General features: G+C 38.0%; 2 protein-coding genes across 2 annotated transcripts in view; one reads left to right on the plus strand and one right to left on the minus strand.

The window, feature by feature from the left end:
• The first annotated feature begins 1,205 nt into the window (after positions 1 to 1,205).
• On the plus strand, positions 1,206 to 6,514 carry FAM237A (family with sequence similarity 237 member A). The gene is made up of 2 exons (XM_066346507.1): positions 1,206 to 1,614; positions 6,342 to 6,514. The coding sequence occupies exons 1-2, from the start codon at positions 1,206 to 1,208 to the stop codon at positions 6,512 to 6,514; spliced, it is 582 nt and encodes a 193-aa protein (XP_066202604.1).
• A 3,667-nt stretch (positions 6,515 to 10,181) lies between these two features.
• The window catches only part of DYTN (dystrotelin), a 57,027-nt gene continuing 46,934 nt past the window's right edge, over positions 10,182 to 20,274 (minus strand). The window contains exons 11-12 of the mRNA XM_066346356.1: positions 18,326 to 18,830; positions 10,182 to 10,285 (exon numbers count right to left, since the gene is read on the minus strand). Of these exons, the coding sequence (XP_066202453.1) occupies positions 10,182 to 10,285; positions 18,326 to 18,830 (609 nt within the window). The remainder of the gene's footprint in view (positions 10,286 to 18,325; positions 18,831 to 20,274) is intronic.

Raw genomic sequence — 20,274 nt, forward strand, 5'->3', positions numbered from 1 at the left:
ATGTATTTCCATGAGTTGTGTCCTGTTTGTCTTCATAATACTAACATCTATAAAAGGTTTGGACATATAAGGTAAAGTTGAAAGTTAGCTGTATAAGCCCTCCTGTTTTTTTTCCATACATTAGTGTTATAAAATAGTTGCATTTTGTATTGTCTGCAAAGAGTCAGGTAACCTTTTTTTAAAAAATGGGAAAATTTAAGTTACTATTATTTTAAGGACATCATTTTTTTATTGCACTTGTCTCAAGTGTAGCATAATTTCAACATGGTATATGGATGCCTTGATTTTACTACAGCAGGGTTTGATAACCAGAACAGGTAAACGAGAGGCAAATTATTTTCATTAAAATTCTTGCGATTTATAACAAGAAGAGAGAAATAAGACATCATCTTTATGAAAGTTAAATCAGAATTAGAGAACATTTTAGGTGTTGATGTCTACTCTAAAGGGTTAAATATATGTTTCTTTGTTCACATACTTTTAAGCACACTATCTTGTGTCCATTTTTATTTACAACATTTTACAATTTTTATGCTTTTTAAAAACAAAGTCACCCTGAATAAGAAAACATTCAAGAGTAAGATATATTAAAATTCTTAATTGCATGGGAGTCCTTTATCAGAATAGCTAAGCTAAATTATGATATTATAGAATAATAAAAGTCATGCAACAAGATTTTAAATTTTCACTTAATACTCTTTTAAACTATATTCCTTTGTACTAGAAAAAAACCCCATATTTATTCATTCATCTTATAGAAAAACACATCTTAGAAATGCATGTTACATTGTCCCTATATACTTTATATACAGCTTTGTACTACCTAGCTGGACAATGAGTCATTTTATTTTATTTAAAATTTTTTATTTATTGATTTTAGAGAGAGGAAGGGAAAGAGAGAGAGAGGGACAGAGACAGGAACATCAATCTGCTCCTGCATGTGCCTTGACTGGGGGTCAAACCAGCAACCTCTGTGCTGCAGGGCAATGCCCCAACCAATTAAGCTATCCATTCAGGGCACAATGAGTCACTTTAGATGGAACGGGGCTTGGGACATGGGGAGAAAGCTAAGACTTTCCCTAAAGACAGTGGTGTATCTCCTATGCTGGAGCCAAGGTTCTTAAAGGCATAATTATTTGCTTTACTGAGTAGAGCACAAGCAAGGACTCATATGAGGTATTTCCATCATGTGCATTTTCAGGGCCATGGCTGATCCTGGAAACAGAGGAGGGATCTACCGCCCCGCGAGCTTCACCTGCTTCCTGCTCATTGTGGGAATGTGCTGTGTGTCCCCTTTCTTCTGTTATAGCCAGACAGACCTGCTGGCTCTTAACCAAGCTGATCCCCAGTGCTGGGAGTCTTCCTCAAAGCTCCTTCTGGAAATGCGGAAGCCTCGAATTTCCAATACAGTGTCAGATTTCTGGGATTTCATGTTCTACCTGAAGTCATCTGAGAACTTGAAGCACGGGGCACTGTTTTGGGATCTTGCCCAACTCTTCTGGGACATCTATGTGGACTGCATCCTTTCCAGGAACCATGGCTTAGGAAGGAGGCGGTTGGCTGGAGAGGAAGAGACCTCAGCAGTGCATCCACAACACACAGGGAGAGAACAAGGTGGTCAACCCCAGGTCCCAAGTCTTAAAAGGGTCAATCAAGTATGGATGTGTTGAATTGTGAGGGAGACGGAAATGGCTTAGAAGAATCCATTGCCATAGATATTCCTCTCAGGGGTGAAACCCAAAAGCATACAAGTGATAAGAAGATAGATAGATTCGATTCCCGGCCAGGGCACATAGGAGAAGCGCCCATTTGCTTCTCCACCCCTCCGCCGCACTTTCCTCTCTGTCTCTCTCTTCCCCTCCCGCAGCCAAGGCTCCATTGGAGCAAAGATGGCCCGGGCGCTGGGCATGGCTCTGTGGCCTCTGCCTCAGGCGCTAGAGTGGCTCTGGTCGCAATATGGCGACGTCCAGGATGGGCAGAGCATCGCCCCCTGGGGGGCAGAGCACCGCCCCTGGTGGGTGTGCCGGGTGGATCCCGGTCGGGCGCATGCGGGAGTCTGTCTGACTGTCTCTCCCTGTTTCCAGCTTCAGAAAAATGAAAAAAAAAAAAAAGAAGATAGATAGTATTTTCTCTTGTATTTCATACTAGTTGTTTATTTTAACATATTATTCTCATTCTTACATTTCATGTGAATAGCAGCAAGGAAAAGCCAGGAATCAAGTAAGGAGAAAGTATTAGTCTAAAATACAACATAAAATTATAAAAGGATGCCGAAAATTAACAGTATTTTCGTTTTGTTTTTGTTTTCTTTACCATTAGCCTGAACATTGGATCATAACCTGTGTTTACTTGCTATGGAACAGGGAAAATTTGAATATAAGCCTGGGGAACATTCACAATGCACATAAACTCTTGACACACACACACACACACACACACACACACACACACACACACACACACACACACACTGCTTTCTTGTAAATGGAATGACTCCTTGAGATGTACTTAGTTTATGAAGTAAAGGGTAGAAAAATTGGCTAGCTTGCAAATTTACTCCTCATTACTTTTTAAACAAATCTCAAGTAATTAACTTCCAGCAAGCTGAATAATTAATATTTAATAATTTGGAATGTCTTATAAATTTCAAGGTTTTCACTTAAGTAAATATTATATTAAAATACAGTCTTCTCTAGGGGCACTAGAAGAAATACCTTTAATAGAATTAGAATGAGGAAGAATTAGCCTTATTCTAAGTTGAGAGATACCATAGCCTGGGACATATTCCTTTCATTCCTTTTTCGGTCGTGTTTCAACTAATGAGCTGCCAATGCTTGCAGCAAGTGTTATGTGAGTGGTAGTGATTCTAAGAATTATTTATGCCCAAGTGAAAAACACACAACTAGTTTTTGCATGTGTACATTTTATTGTGAGAATTCTTATATATTTCCATGATCTGTTGAAATAGCAGTTAGCAATAATAGTTTTAAATAAACCCTTTCCCAAGATATTATAGCGCCTTTATATACCTAGTTTGTTTGAGCCTTAGTGACCAAAAATGCTCATGATTTGCTGATCTGTAAAACCAGATAATCCACTGATATTTGTAGATAAATTTATTATTTTAACAAGTGTTATTGTAACTTAAACCATTTTATTTTTTAGCAGAAATCTTTGTTCGGCAGCTTAACTACTAAACTAGAAATACAAAGAGAGTGTGTCTTTGTCAGTTACCAATGTGAAAAGATATATTTCAAACAGAGGTTACCAAAACATCAACATCAATAAGGACTGTACATTTTTTTCATTTGCAATGTAGGGCCCATTCTTTCATTCCTGGCACATTTAGCTATCATATAAAAATCTTATATATTTTTTTGTATTTTGCATTCAGTTTAAATTACTCAAGTATCTATAGAATAAATTAAAATAATAATTGTATTCTCACTGAACATGGAAATAACTATATATATTCTTCCTCTGAAACAGCTTTCAGTTTGCTTGCTTGCAACAAGGCTATCAGAATAGTCGGAGACTATTTTTTTGAGCACACTTCATTTAACATGGCATTTCTGTCTTTTAACTTCAGCTTTGGAAGCCACTTCCTTCATCTTGCTACAGAGTTGCTATTGACCCAGCTGGTCTGCAAACTTTAGCTGGAGTTGCTATGCAAATAACAAGTGTGAACATTTTACTTTATTGAAGTTAACATTTGACATTAGCAACTGTTTGCAGATCAGAAAACAAGACTTTCCTTTTGGTTTGTATAATTATAGTCAAAAAGGGTCTTGGGTCAAGAAGACACCATGTCTAAAAGTAAAATTGTGGCAGGAACATGGAGAGTCATTTCAAGAGCCTTGACTAAATCTCTAGTGGCTCAACTGGCCCTGAATGTACCTGCGCATATTCTGTACTAATTTTTCCTCTAGTCTTCGGGGGATTAACATGATTCTAAGTTGGGATGAGAATGAGGGTGAAGAGGTGTTAGCCTTTCTTGTTCTCAGGGAAATCACATCATAACAAAAAGCAAGAACTAAAATAAGTGCCTGTATAATATGTGAAAGGTTCTTGTTACTTTGATGTCTTTGAATTAAATAGTTACAGTTGAGAAATGTTGCTATAAATCATAATTTGTTAAAAACATAAAATTCCTGTATGATTTTGTGTGTTAATATATCATATTTGTTATAATTGGATCAACAAATATAAAAGCAGGAGACGTCAAGTAGCTATGTAAGTGGGCAAAGTAACTAACTTATTTAGCCCTCAGTTTCTTCATCTGAAAAAGTGGGGTATGGGAAAAATTAGATGACCCATAAAGTCTCTTTGGGTTCTCTGTTATAATGTTCTGTGAGTCTATAAAAAGAAATACAAAAGGCATGTATTTAAGTCTTGAAAGAATCTGGAAGAGCTTTACCCCATGGACAGTTTACCGACCTGGGTGATGGCTGACCTGGACATCATGATTCTTCGTAACAGTGATAAGCAGGAACAGAGGAGGTCCAGAAATGAAATGAGAATTCCAAAAAATCTGAGGACCACAGATACTATTTGAGAAAAAAACTCAAAAGATCATTGTTATTTAGTCTGGAAAGATAGGAGCTAAGAATTGAATGCTGAACTATCTAGAACAGGGGTCGGGAACCTATGGCTCGCGAGCCAGATGTGACTCTTTTGATGGCTGCATCTGGCTCGCAGACAAATTTTTATTAAAAAAAATAATAACATTAAAAATATAAAACATTCTCATGTATTACAATCCATTCATTTCCTACCACTCATGTTCATGGTTGTGGGTGGCTGGAGCCAATCACAGCTGTCCTCTGGGACAACACCAAATTTTTATTGGATAATGCCTAACATACACAGGTTATTGTATGGCTCTCATGGAATTACATTTTAAAATATGTGGTGTTCATGGCTCCCTCAGCCAAAATGGTTCTTGACCCTTGATCTAGAAGGTATGAGGCTGGTATACCAAGGCTTACCCACTAAATTGTGATAGATTACAGAAAGACAGAGGGAGAGGGAGAGGGAGAGGGAGAGGGAGAAGTTAATTAATCTAAGGAAAGAGTACGCTGATAATTCCCAAATAGGAATGAACAGAGTTGGCCCTGGCAGGTTGGCTCAGTAGTAGAGCATTGGCCTGGCATGTGGATGTCCCAGGTTCTATTCCTGGTCAGGGCACACAGGAGAAGCACCGATTTGCTTCTCTACCCCTTCCCCTTTCGCTTCTTTCTCTCTCTTCCTCTCCTGCAGCCATAGCTCCATTGGAATGAGTTGGCCCCTGCTGCTGAGGATGGCTCTATGGCCTCTGCTTCAGGTGCTAAGAAGAGCTTGGTTGCTAACAAGGGAGCAACACCCCAGATGGGCAGAGCATCGCCCTCTAGTGGGTTTACCGGGTGGATCTTGGTTTGGGGTGCATTCGAGAGTTTATCTCTGTGCCTCCCCTCCTCTCACTGAATAAAAAAAAGCAAAGAAAATTAACAGAATTGTGATCAGCTCATGGATGGTAAACATTTCAATGCAAATGAAGACATTTTAAAGTATATATTTGTTTGTGTCAAAAATGATGTCCTGTTCCTTTAACAAACCTTGTTCTGCCACTGAGAGGGGGAAAAAAACCCTGCCTGCCTGAGGAGTTCGTATGTTCTTTTAAAAGTTGTGAGGCTTTGCTTTCCTCTATGATAAAGAAATTAAAATATAGATTTATAATTTGATGATGTTTGCAATTGGTGTCTAACTAGCTGGCAAATGCTTCAGATACATAAATAATTAGGTTCACAAATGCTTGATTTTCTGCTTTACTCCAAGAAATGTTTTAAGGAACATACTCAGAAATTACCCATCTAGCAATCTATTCTAAGGAGACATTCAGAGATGTAACTAATGATACAGTATGAGGCTCTTCACTGCGGTATTATTTATAGTAACAGAAAATTTGAAAAAGCCTAAATGTCTCATAATAGAGTAATAGTAAACTAAATTATGGTATAAAAAGCATATGGTTATTTCTGGAAGATTATGTTAAGGGTGGTTTAAAGTTTTTACTTTGTATTTTTATATTAAAGTTTATACAATTACCATTTAAAAATCAGAAACATATCTTAATACATATTAATAAGGACATGTATTTAGTATCATTTACTTAAATATATAACTAGACTGTATAGGACACAAAGCTTGGCAGAAGCACAAATGTACATATACACCTCTGCAGTGAATTTGGATAGTAGAGTGGCAGAAACAGCAAATTTTTTTTAAAAAAGCAATGAATTGATATTTAATTAACCTGGAAAAAAATGGCAACTTAATGATGTGTTCCTTTTCTCTACTTTTAGGTGCATATTCTCAGCCACTAAAAATCCCTCCCCTGAAGAAAAAGGAGTTGATGGAAGATTTTCTAAGCATGCACGTGCCCAAGAGTGGGTCTAAGTTCACTGGAAAAGTGAGCAGTGACCTGGAAACAAAAAAGAAACCTAACCGCAGAGCTAACACAAATCTGGGAATATAAATCCTGACTGTTCTTGACTACTGACCATCTATTTACTTGAAATGATGGGAAATGTCCAGAGATGAATATTAAGCCACATTCAGAGTACTTAGTTTCATTTTTGCAGGCTGCTAGCATGTTCCTTCAAAGGGTGGCATTACTGGCAGATCATCCCTGAAAGAGTTAAAGGGGCTTTCAAAGATGAGCAGGGGTTGAGGGAGACTCAGATTCTTTGTAATCATTTTGAGCATTTGTTTTCAGATGCATGACATTGTTAATGAAGCAGAATGTCAAACATTTAACTTGAATACATTGCATGACTTCCAAGCCATTAACCTACTGGATTGCTTATGCACTGACATATAAGGGACTATGTTTAATAATTTCCTGTTACTGATGACCTATGATACCCAAATCAAGTTTGAGAGAATAATTTTTAATATTTTGAACTGAATGAAGCAAAGAAAAACAAAAAACACAAAACAAACTGCTAAATAAAGAACTGTTCCAATGGAAACAAAGTTAATAAAAAGCTCTGGACCACAGGTAGTATTACTGAAGTCTCTTTATTTCAATATTTAATGTCACCATCAATGATAATCCAATCTCGATTAAATAGCATTATGTTATTTCCAAATCAGCATATTTTTTTGTCTGATTAAAACTTTGTAATTGGTTACACTTTTCATTGAAAAGCAAGCTAAAAATAAAATGAACAGCGCTCTAAGAAAATTACTCATAAAAATTTTTCCCTTATGCCCTGGCCAGTTGGCTCAGTGGATAGAGCACCACCCTAGCATATGGACTTTCTGGGTTCGATTCTCGGTCAAGGCACACAGGATAAGCAACCATTTTCTTCTCCCCCCAGTCTCTCCCCCTTCTCTCCCTCTTCCCCTACTGCAGCCAGTGGCTGAATTGGTTTGAGCGTTAGCCCCCGGCCGCTGAGGATGGCTTGGTTGGTAAGAGTGGCTTGGCCTCAGGTGCTAAAAATAGCTTGATTGATTCAGATTGATTCAAGTGTGGCCCCAAACTAGGGATTGAGGGGGGATGTCGGGCGGATCTGGGTTGGAGCGCATGCGGGAGTCTGTCTTACTATCTTTTCTCCTCACACTTAAAAAAAATTCTTTTTCCCTTAAAATGCCAGGCCTGAAAGAGGTTCATGACAGAGAAGTCCACTTAGCAAAGTTATCTACTTTCTGGACACATTGCTTTTTTTGTCTCATGTAATTACTCTCATCTCTCCAGTCCTTCTATTCTAACTGATGATTGACAACCAGTTTGAATTTCAGATGTGTTACCAGTCCACTTGGTTTTTCCAGGTCCAAAGGAAGCCCCGGTAAGGTTTTCACTGAAAGTTGAGGACCCTCTAGAAGCTAAAATTCTTACTAAAGAGTTGTTATTAGAAGACTCAGCTGCAGCTGAGGGTTAGCCAAGCCCTACCCGTCGGGGAAGCAAGTCGGGAAGGACGTGGGGAGGGCCCGCCGCAGCTTTTCTTGGTGAGGAGAATGAGCTCGTCAGCAGCTGCCACTCTGACTCCCACTTCCACACGGGGTCATGGCTTTGCGTTCATGCTACTTTCTCTAATGCTTTTAATCATATTCTTAAAAACCATCACATACACTCATATCCTCTCATAAATTGTTAAAATAAAGCCACTCTTGCAATTCATGCAATGCCCGCCCCTCACTCTATCTTTCTGAGGTCTACACAACAAGAGCCACCCAGTCTTTCTGTGTAGGGTCAGATAGTAAATACTCCATGCTGTGTGGACCATCCAGTAATTCTGCCTTATGGAATGAAAGCGACTGGAGACAATACATAAATAATGAGCGTGACTATGTCTCAATCTGACTTTGTTTATACACTCTGAAATTTGAATCCATATTATTGTCAAGTGTCACAAAATAATTATTCTTTAAAAGTTTTTAAAATTGAATTTATTAGAGTGACACTGGCTAACATCATTACACAGGTTTCAGGTGCCCAATTCTACAACACATCTCTGTACACCATATTGGATGTTCACCCAACCCTCCCCACAAGTCAAGTCTTCTTCCATCATCGTTTACCCCTCCTTTGGCCTCCTCCCTCCACCTTCCCCCTCCTCCCTGGCAACCACCACACTGTTCTCCAGGTCCGCGAGTTTTATTTATTTATTTATTTATTTATTTATTTATTTATTTATTTAGCTCTATCTCCCCACCCTCCCAACACCCCCCTTCCCACAGCTGTCAGCCTGCTCTCTATGTATGAGTCTTTCTCTGTTTTGCTTGTAAGTCCACGTTATTCATTAGACTCCACAGAATATGATTATTCTTCATATTATTTTTAATTTAAAAATAAATGCAATAAACACTCCTAGCACTTAGCTTGTCCAAACCAGCAGTAGGCAGGATGTGGCCCGCGGGCTGCCGCTTGCTGACTGAAGCTCTGGGCATGCCCATCAAACTTGTAAGGAACAAGCTAGGATGATGTAAGGAGAGGGAATACACTGAGCAAGAAAACCAAAATAAAATGTTTCTGATGAGCTGAATGGCAAATTCAAAAAAGATTAAGATGAGACTGAGCAGGGAATTCAGTTCTAATTCTATCTAACTGGACATTAACTTCACTCTGGAAACAGTACTAGAAATTATAGATCACATAAACAAAAACTCAAAGCCTCTCTGAATGTAACGTGGAGTAGACATTAAGATAACAGATAAAACAATGTGATCATGACAATATCTATTTACACAAAGTACAAAGCAGTGGTTTGAGTACAGGCTCAAGAGCTGGGTTTAAATCTCAACTTCTTTAAGTCCTGACAAAATGACTTTGGATATGTTACCAATCCTCTTTGTGCCTCAGTTTACTTATTAAATATCAACTTGCTAGGTTTGTTGTGAAAATTCAATGAGTTAGTACATATAAAGTGCTCAGAAACAAAGTGTTCTAAAAGTAAAAATGGTTAGTTATTACGTTGGACATTATTAAGTCAAGCATCTATACCCTATCTAAAATATATACATACAGAGAAAAGAGGCATAGAGGTACTTTGACCAAACTCATTAGATGTGGGGTCTTAGTGGAAACATTCATGTTTTAAAAATAAATTTGAGATAATTGTTTATTTATATACAGTTGTAAGAAATAACACAGAGATATTCTATATACACTGCATTCAGTTTCCCTCTATGACATCGTGCAGAACTTTAGTAGAATCATACAAGCAGAAAACTGGTACAAACCAGTTTATCAGATTTCACCAGTTCTGTGTGCACCCAATTGTGTCTCTGTGCATTTAGTTTTTTATAAGCTTATTCTTTAGCAAAAGCAATCAGATAAAAAATTAGGTCCTTAATTCAATAATTTAAATAATCTTGAAGAAGCAGTTGCATGAACTCCTGTAGAGCACTTGCTTGAGTATTACTTTCACTGTTTTTAAAGTAACTTTGGGCCCTACTGGAAACTCGGCACATCTGGATTGAATTCCGCCTCATCTTTCCGGTTCTCTAACCATCCCTCACTCCCAAGGGCTTTACTCTAAAGAACTAAGACGCATAGGTAAGACTGAAAAATAACAGTTTTTCTTCATGCTTCAAACAAGACTATTGAGAGAGAAGGTAGAAGGTTTACTTCTTTCAGTACAGATTTTGAAAATACGTTTTGTCATCACCCTGAGAGGCCTTTGAGACTGGACTTCTTTTCACTTCAAGTTGGGCAAGGTGATTTGATCAACAAGAGCTGAAAAGGCCCTGCATACTCGCTCAGCTCCATGATACAGGTCTGTGTTTACTGAAGATTGTGGGTCTGAAATCAACAAACAGGAGAGTTATTTAGAGAAGGTACCTGTAAGTTCTCAAGCTGACTATTTTTATTATTATTCATTGATATTAGAGAAAGAAAGAAATATCAATTTGCTATTTCACCTATCCATGCATTCATTGGTTGATTCTGGTATGTGTCCTGACTGGGGATTGAACCTGCAACCTTGGTGTATCAGGACAATGCTCTAACCAACTGAGCTATTTAGCCAAGGCATCAAGTTGATCTTGATAAAGTTTTAGAACAGGGAAGAAACACAACCCATTTCTCCTCAATTCCTGATAACAATACCCTTTCTCTAAGCTAGCTAGCCAATGAGATGGTTATTAATTAGTCGGATCAATTACTAATCCAACGAGGCTGTGGCTTCTTAAAGGGCATTTCCCCATGACTCCAAGCACAAATCTCAGTAGCCAGAAAGTCCCAATCACTCTAGAGCAGTGATTCCCAAACTCTGGCATATATCAGAATCACCTTGGTAGTGTTAGAAACTATTGTTAGTTCCTACCCAGAGTTCTGATTCAGTGTATATGAAGGTTAATTTTATATGTCAACTTAATTGAACTAAGGTGCATTGATATTTGGTCAAATATTACTTTGGGTATCTCTGAGGGTGTTTTTGAATACAGTTAATATTTGAATAAGTAGACAGAATAAAGCAGATTGCCCGGGCGTAGGGGGACAATGGGTGGCCAGGGCTAGTTGGGGTTGGGCATGGTGGGACTGGTGGAGCTAAGTATATCAAGAATGAAGTGCAGAAATTGCATTTCTAATCAGATCCCAAGAGACATTGAAGGTGCTGGTCTAGGGACTACACTTTGAGAATCCCTAAAATCTGTTGTAATGGGAATTGTGCTGTAGAAAGAGCTACAATTTGGCAGTTACCAACCAAAAGTTTGATATGCATAATTTTTACCCTGAGAGTTCAATTTCTAGGAGATTCTACAAATATATTCACATAGGCGTACAAAGATATTTGTTTTAAGGATACTCACCAAAGCATTTTTATGACAATAAAAAATTGGAAGCAACTTAATTATATACCAATAAATAAATTATGGTACATTTATACTGTGAGATATTGTGCCACATTTAAAAGATGACATTGCTCAATGTCTGAGCTATATTGTCAAGTGAAAAAAGCAAAAGTAAATATAATATAACTTCTATTGAGAAAGTAAAGACGTACATACATGCAGAGAAAAGAGTTTGAGGGAAAACTCACTAAACTGTTAACCTTTGCAAAATAGTAGTCAAGGAGTAGAGGACATTATAATGAATTCATTTAAAAAATTTTTGCTTAGGCATTTTAGTTTTACAACGAACGTGTCATATAATATTGTTTGTGTAATTAATAAAAAAAATCACAGCCAATTAAAACATAAAAAGGCTTATTTTGTTAGTTATACACATGAGCTACATGATTTCTACAGAGGTGTTTATAGCTATGAGTACATGAAATTTTATTCTTGTATTATTGTTTATTAACTCTTGTATTATTTATTGTGTTACAATTGTAAACCTACTTTTGCCCACCACTGCGTTGTGGCTCCATCTGTGCTGTTTTTTGCTGAATGTAAGAGGAGAAGTTTTATGCCTTATTTACTCTATCTAGTCTCTAATATTGCTCCAGAATGACAAGGACCTTCAATAAATAGTATTTTATTGTCTGAATAAAATACCTTGTCCAAAGGAAAACTTCTCTTAGCATATTTTATTTCTCAGCCCACAGGGATAAACATTTAAAATATAACAATAAAAAAATAGGGAAGCAATAATCCATGTTATATATGGCAATTTTCCTCATTGTTTGCTTTCTTTCTAAGCTCCAGTCCCTTGAAATGTTAAAAACAGCCAAAGATATATGCACCTAGCATCTAATACATTGTTTGCCATAAACTTAGAATTCAGTCCCTTTAGGGGCTGAATTAATATAGCATATAGGTGGAGGCCTAATAAAATGTTAAAAATACCTGTGAAATCAACAATTCAGAGGCTATTACACTGGGAAAATAATTCACTTGAATGTTACTAAAAATCTATTTGGTCTCTGAACAAATCAGGGATGTAGGAGAAGGCCATCGGAATGACAGATATGGAGGTTTAAAGTTTTAAGTTATCTAGGCCAGCTAGACATACAAAAAGATACTTAATGTAACTAACCATCAGAGAAATGCAGATTAAAACCACGAGGCCCTGGCTGGTTTGTTCAGTGGATAGATCCTCTGCCCAATGTGCAGATGTCCTGGGTTCAATCCCTGGTCAGGGCACACATGAGGAGTGACCATCTGTTTCTCTTCCCCTCCGTCTCTTCCTTCTCTATCTCTTGCCCTCTTACAGCTAGTGGCTTGATTGGTTCGAGCCTTGGCCCTGGGTGCTGAGGATAGGTCAGTTGATTTGAGTGTCTGCCCCAGATGGGGGTTGCCAGGTAGATCCCAGTTGGGGATCATGCAGGAGTCTGTCTATTTCCCCTCCATTCACTTAAAAAGAAAAATCCACAATGATATATTACCTCACACTTGTCAGAGTGGCTATCGTTAATAAATCAACAAACAAGTGTTGGGGAGTTACGTGGAGAAAAGAGAACCCTTGTGCACTGTTGGTGGCAACACAGATTGGTGCAGCCTTTGTAGAAAGCAGTATGAAGTTACCTCAAAAAATTAACATGGGACTGCCTTATGACACAGCACTTCCAAGAAATCCAAAACATTAATTCAAAAGTACATATGTAACACTATGTTCTTTGTTACTTACAATAATAAGTACTATTACAATAGCCAAGCTAGGAAGCAATCCAAGTGCCCATCAATAGACAAATGGATAAAAAATGCTATGGTACAATGGATTATTACTTGGCCATAGAAAAGAATGAAATCTTACTATTTGCCACAACATGGATGGACCAAGAGGGTATTACGCTAAGTAAAATAAGTCAGTTAGAGAAAGACAAATACCGGATGATTTCACTTACACACGGAAATTAAAGAACAATACAAACAAACAAACAAAACAGAACCAGACTAGGCCAATACAGACTAGATAGATACAGAGAACAGACTGATGGTTGCTGGAGGGAAGAAGGGTAAAGGAATTGAGACATACAGATTGATAGTTACTAAACAGTAACAAGGATGTAAAGTATAGCATAGGAAATAGTGTCAATAATATTGTTATAACTACACATGGTGCCAGGTGGGTGCTAGAAATATTGGAGGAACACTTTGTAAAGTATAGGATTGGCTAGCCACTATGCTAGCCACTGAAACTAATACAAAATAATATTAAATGTAAACTGTAATTTTAAAATTAAAAACAAACACAAAAATTAGTTATCTAGTATATAATTACATTTGTGGGCAACTGAAATACTGAATCTGTGTCTTCCTTACAACAATAATTTACTAAGCAAACATAGTATTGGCTATCTACTCTGTACTAAGACTTCTCCCTTGCGTTCCAGGTGGTACACATTGATTGACACTCTGATATATCCATTTGGATATTTCTCAGGCAATTCACACTTAATTGTGCTCAGAACAGAACTTTTTTTTTTTTAAACATTTCATTTTTATTTTTATTTATTTATATTCATTTTTTACAGAGACAGAGAGTGAGTCAGAGAGAGGGATAGACAGGGACAGACAGACAGGAAGGAGAGAGCATCAATCATTAGTTTTTCATTGCGCGTTGCAACACCTTAGTTGTTCAGTGATTGCTTTCTCATATGTGCCCTGACCACAGGCCTTCAGCAGACCAAGTAACCCCTTGCTGGAGCCAATGACCTTGGGTCCAAGCTGGTGAGCTTTTGCTCAAACCAGATGAGCCCACGCTCAAGCCGGTGACCTCGGGGTCTCGAACCTGGGTCCTCTGCATCCCAGTCCAACGCTCTATCCACTGTGCCACCGCCTGGTCAGGCAGAACAGAACTTTTTATTTGCTTGCCTCCATCTCAGTTTTCTCAGCCTCCCCCACTGCAATTGTGTAACAACATCCACCCAAGCCAAGCCAACGCTGCTTTCTGCTTAGACTACACCAGGCTTACACTACACCCCATCTCTTTGCTCATCCCCTTGCCCTTCTCCAAGCCATTTCCACTCAATGAAAGAGTTTAAAAAAACATATCTATCCAGCTAGACCATGTGGTGACGCAGTGGGTAGAACACCAGCCTGGGACACTGAGGACCCAGGTTCAAAACCCCAAGGTCACCAGCTTAAGTGCAGGCTCATCCAGCTTGAGAGCAGGCTCACCGGCTTGAGTGCAGGGTCTCTGGCTTACGCCCAAAGGTCACTGGTTTGAAGCCCAAAGTCGCTGGCTTGAGTCCAAGGTTGCTGGCTTAAGCCCAAGGCTACTGGCTTGAGCAAGGGGTCACTGGCTCAGCAGGAGCACCGCCCCCACCCCCAGCAAGAGACATATGAGGAAGCAATCAATGAACAACTAAAGTGCTGCAACAACCAGTTGATGCTTCTCATCTCTCTCCTTTCCTGTTTTTCTGTCCCTGCCTCTTGATAAAAACAAAAAACAGACAAAACATTCCTATCCTTTTCAAAATGAATACTCAGCACACTCCAGAGCACTTGTCACATAGTAAATGTTGGATGACATTCTGTTAAATGCATGAGTGAATGCATGATGAACCAACCAGACACTGTTTCCTGCCTTCCTGGAGATTTATCAAGGTTTGAGTACACATTCTTAGAATTCCCAGGCAACATTTTAAAAGACTACCTTCTAAATAAGTGAGACAAGGATATAGTGCTGAAGGTGTATTTCTGGGGTGGCATCACTGTTCTTTATTTCTTATAATTTGTTAAAGTTCAGCTTCATTGTTTGATTATTTACAATACGGTTTGGATGTTGGTTTCAGCGGGGAAGAGGAGAACAGGAGTAGTCCTCCGCCGCGCTCCCCCTTTACCATGCCCCTCCCCACTCCCATGCCTTCCCTGCTCACTCTTGAAATCTACAGTGGCAAATGGATGACAAAAAGGGATGGCAGAGACGCTGGGAAAAGAATTTCAGAGATGTACACAAAAATTTTACTCAAAATGGAAAGAAAATAATTTAAAGAGAAAGTAAGACTAGAGTATCATTTTCTTTAAAAAAATTTTTTTTGGCATCACATTAGCAAATAGTGTTAGATGCTCTGTCAAATCTAATCCCTTTACTGATAGTCTGAATGAGTTCATTGCTACTGATTTTCAATCCAACATTCGGAATTTACAGACGTTTGGGGAACATCTTCTACACTTTCTCTTTTCTATTGAGCTTTTGTAGTCTTTTGAACTCCTATTCTCTTAGATCTTGATACTGAATGTCTCTATGCAGTCAGTGTCAACAGTGGCCCTTAAACTGATCATCATTCTTACTGTTTTAATTTTGCTAAGTCTTACATAATAGGAAGTTCCTTTTAATTTCCAAAATGTGTTGACTCCTTAGTAAAGGTCAGTCTAAAAGTGGGGAGTTAGCTACTAAGATAATCACAGAACTGGGTGAATATGTTGACACTGAGTAAATCTTAGCACCTTGCAAACAGTATATCTTTCTAATCTTCCCAACAATTCTTAAGTTAAAAAACAAAACAAATCAGGGCCAGTAAAATTATCAGAAACTTCTTGATGTCATCTGATTCATCCATGACAGACAGAAATAAGACAAAAGTATCCAATATCTTAATTTAATTTCTTTGACTTTCCACATCTTCCTCAGTGAAGTTATCATGCTTCTGTCTCTGATTAAATTGGTGTAATTCTATCAGGCATGCATAGATTATGCATAAATTATGGAGTGTATTTTTATAATCCATATTGTCAATGGCTAAGTAGAATTACAAACAGGATTGTGTTCATTACCAGGTTCAATAAGGATATAAAATTAATAAATATATGAGTGAGTAATGAGAGTGTTTAATAAATTTAAATAGTAGCCATGAAGGTTAACAAAGATCCAATAATTTAAAACCTCAAAGAAATAAGACTAATATAAAATAAGACTATAAATTTAAATCTTGTCAATTAGTATTTGCTGAATAATCAGAGTACACAGTACTCTAAGAACAAAAAAGGAAAATGTGCATCTTCCTGATAGTATCATAAGCACTTTGGTATAATAATGAATCATTTCTGCATAAGTAGCTCAACTCTTCTACTTTGATTACGAGTGAAAATAGAGGAAAAAATTTGAGATGTTTTTATTTTTATATTTTCTACAATATTGCTAGTTGTATCTTTATACATTATTACATCATCTGAATTGAGATATAAGCTTTACTTTTTCATGATTTTCTTTTAATGATTCACCTTGATAGATCTCGATAAAGTTAGTTAAAATATGCATAAATCTTTTATCTTTAGGTATCAAACTGAACACAGTATTGGGACTCTGTCTTACAAATGATGTGTAAGACACCTAGTCTATTTGGAATCCGTACGTGCAAAATAGCCAACTTACAGTTAGAAATCAGCAGCTTTCATAAGCTTAATTGGAGAAACAAACAAAAAATAAAATAAAAGTGAGATGAAGATATAAAATAATAAATTTCTAAGAATAAAAGTCATTTTTATGTGAAATTTTTCTAAAAAAGTCAAGTGGATATTGACTTTGCTTTGACTACTTGTCATGACCCTGGTGTTGCTTAGAGGAAATGCAGTGGGCAGAATCTTGTGTGAGCCTAAGACTGGAGCACAAGGTGTTCCCATGCCGTCTTTGTCTCAGGCAGGCTGAGCATCTTTGTGATCTGATTTCTCTAATACAAGGATTAGAACTCCAACTTCCTTCACAGTAGACATTTTTAGAATCCCAAAATAATTACTTCATTGACTTGGCTTTACCAAGTTCAATATCTAACTGACATTATGTACCTATTTTATAGTTCACCCACTGTTTTGGGCTGAATTGTGTCTTCCTCCTTAAATTCATAAATGGAAGTCTTAGTCCCCAGTACTTCAGCATGTAACTATATTTAAAGATAGTCTTTAAAGAGTTAATTAAGTTAAAATAAAGTTATATGGGTAGGTCCTAAACCACTACGTGTTGTGTCCTTATAAGAAGAGGAAATTTGGATAAGGACATGCACAGAGGGAAAATGGCACAAAGACACAGAAAAGATAGCCATCCACAAACTAAGGAGAGAGACCTCAGAAGACATCGATGCTGCTAATACCTTGATCACAAACTTCTAGCTCCAAATCTCTTGGAAAACAATTGTGTGTGTGTGTGTGTGTGTGTGTGTGTGTGTGTGTGTGTGTGTGTGTTATTTATTTATTTATTTATTTATTTTGCTTAAGCCGCTCAGTCTGTGGTTCTTTTTATAGCAGCTGTAGCAAACTAATATATCAATTCAGAAATACTTTGAGAAGACCTACTTTGATGCAGAAACATGTGAGAATGCTCTCTTTTATTTTATCACAAGTCTCTAGATGACTAACATGAAAAGATTTTAGGTATTCTTAAAAAGAACAGTTATACATATCAGTATATTAAGATAACAAAATATTCTATAAATAAGACAATAGCAAGCCCAACAGAATAAATAACCATAACAAAGAATAATTAAAAAGAAAAAGCTTTCTGAATTTAGCAATGGGTCCTAGCTTATGAAGAATATGATGAGGATAATGATGGTACTACTCATAATACAGAAACCTTAACCAATGATCCTCTAGAAAGAGAGCATCACCTTTATCCTCATTTTTAAATGGTAACATCAGGATGCCCAGTTATATATGTTTTAATACTATTAATAATAATAACAAACTAATGAGCAGTTATTGGATTCTTGGTATGTGCCAGGCGCTGTACTAAAATCTAACGGTTTATCACCTTTCATGCTCACAACAGCCCTATGAATTAGGCAATTCTGGAAATCAAGTTTGGAGATGCTGTGGATGGGCAAAAGATTCACTAGTCTGACTGTTGATGAATTTCACTTACTATATAAATTGTAGCTGTTGGGCTAATGTGATAAAATCAATTGTTTTAAAAGGCAGCTTAAAAGGACATCCCTATTTCTATTGTTTGTGCAACTCTTACCTGACGGCATTTCTAGAGTGAAGGCATCCATAAGTTTTGATAGCAATTCTTGCAGTTCCTCTTCTTCCAGCTCATCCTTTTCCTCCTGGATGCTACTTGTCTCTTTTCTTTCTACAGGTGCCAGAGTAGGACAATTTTTTTCAGTAAGAACAATCTGGGAAGTGTCCTGCAGCGGTCTTTCTTGGGAACTGGTTGGGCAACTAAAGATTTCCTTGGAGGTTTTTTGTTCTTGGCTTTGTGCTCTGATGCTTTGTGTTGACCTTGGCTGCAAAGTGGCCTCTGGTGATTCTGATTTTGGTAGAGCATGGTCTACTTTTGCTTGACTTTGTTGGCTTCTGTTAATCACAGTGGGTGTAAGAAGAGGTTCCAATTCTGAACCATCCACACTGGCATTCTTACTCTGAGAAGAACCTCTTTCCTTCCAAAACTTTTCACCTTTTCCATGGTCACCCTTGGAAATCATGTTTTGACAGGAAGAAGATGGATGGAGTGGCTGCAACATTGCCTGGAGGACAAAAACTTTATTTATGAAGAAATTAACACTTATCTTACTTTTAAAAACAAATTGATTACATTTTAATATTCCAACAAAATATTTTAATGTAAGAGTTTTTCTGCTTTCTAGATACATTTATTTTATGGTGTTAATGCAATGTCACCCTAAAACTGTCTACAAAAGTTAAAACAGCTCAGATATTAAATTATCACAGGGAATAATCATAAGAAATTTGAAATTCTAAGCTCTCGAAGCTCTAAAATCATCACAAGGAATTTCTGAAAACATCAGCCTGTATAGAACTGATAGATTAAAAAGTTTTATAATAAAACATGTTCATAATGATCAACTGGATAGATAGGTTGGGAGGGGTTTCATGATAACCCATAGGTATAAAATTTAGGGGGTGTGCTCCATACAGAACACAGTTCTCAAATTGTGGCCCTCAGATTCCTGGAGGTCCTTGAGACTCATTTATTTATGACAGAGATAGAGAGAGACAGAGAGGAGGACAGATAGGGACAGACAGACAGGAAGGGAGAGAGATGAGAAGCATCAATTCTTCACTGCAGCACCTTAGCTGTTCACTGATCGCTTTCTCATATGTGCCTTGACCAGGGGGCTACAGCAGACTGAGTGACCCCTTGCTCAAGCCAGCGACCTTGATCTCAAGCTGGTGAGCCTTGCTCAAACCAGATGAGCCCGGCTCAAGCCGGTGACCTCGAGGTTTTGAACCTGGGTTCTCTGTGTCCCAGTCTGACACTCTATCCACTGCGCCACTGCCTGGTCAGGCTGAGACTCTTTTACAGAGACAGAGAGAGGGATAGATAGGGACAGACAGACAGGAATGGAGAGAGATGAGAAGCATCAGTCATCAGTTTTTCGTTGCGACACCTTAGTTGTTCATTGATTGCTTTCTCATATGTGCCTTGACCATGGGGCTACAGCTGACCGAGTAACCCATTGCTTGAGCCAGCGACCCTGGCCTCAAGCTGGTGGACTTTTCCTCAAACGAGATGAGCCCGTGCCCAAGCTGGCGACCTCGGGGTCTCGAACCTGGGTCCTCTGCATCCCAGTTCGACGCTCTATCCACTGCACCACCGCCTGGTCAGGCTGAGACTCTTTTAGAGGGCCATGAAGTTGAAATCATTTTCTCAATGATACTTAGACGTTATTTGCCTGATCACTGTGTTGACATTTGCATTGAAGATACAAAATCAAGAGTAAGTAAGCTAACGCTGTTGGTGCCTTCACAAATCAACAGTGTCAACAAATAGTGCTAGTCCTTACGGCATTCAGTACTTGTCATTGTGCATTTGCAGTTAAAAAAAAAGGGGAGCTACTTCCACTTAAGAATATCCTTGATGATGTAGCAAAACGTCTTAATTTTCTTTTTTTTCTTTTTTTTGAAGCTGGAAACGGGGAGAGACAGTCAGACAGACTCCCGCATGCG

Source organism: Saccopteryx leptura, chromosome 7 (assembly GCF_036850995.1).
Source record: "Saccopteryx leptura isolate mSacLep1 chromosome 7, mSacLep1_pri_phased_curated, whole genome shotgun sequence".
Lineage (NCBI taxonomy): Eukaryota > Metazoa > Chordata > Mammalia > Chiroptera > Emballonuridae > Saccopteryx > Saccopteryx leptura.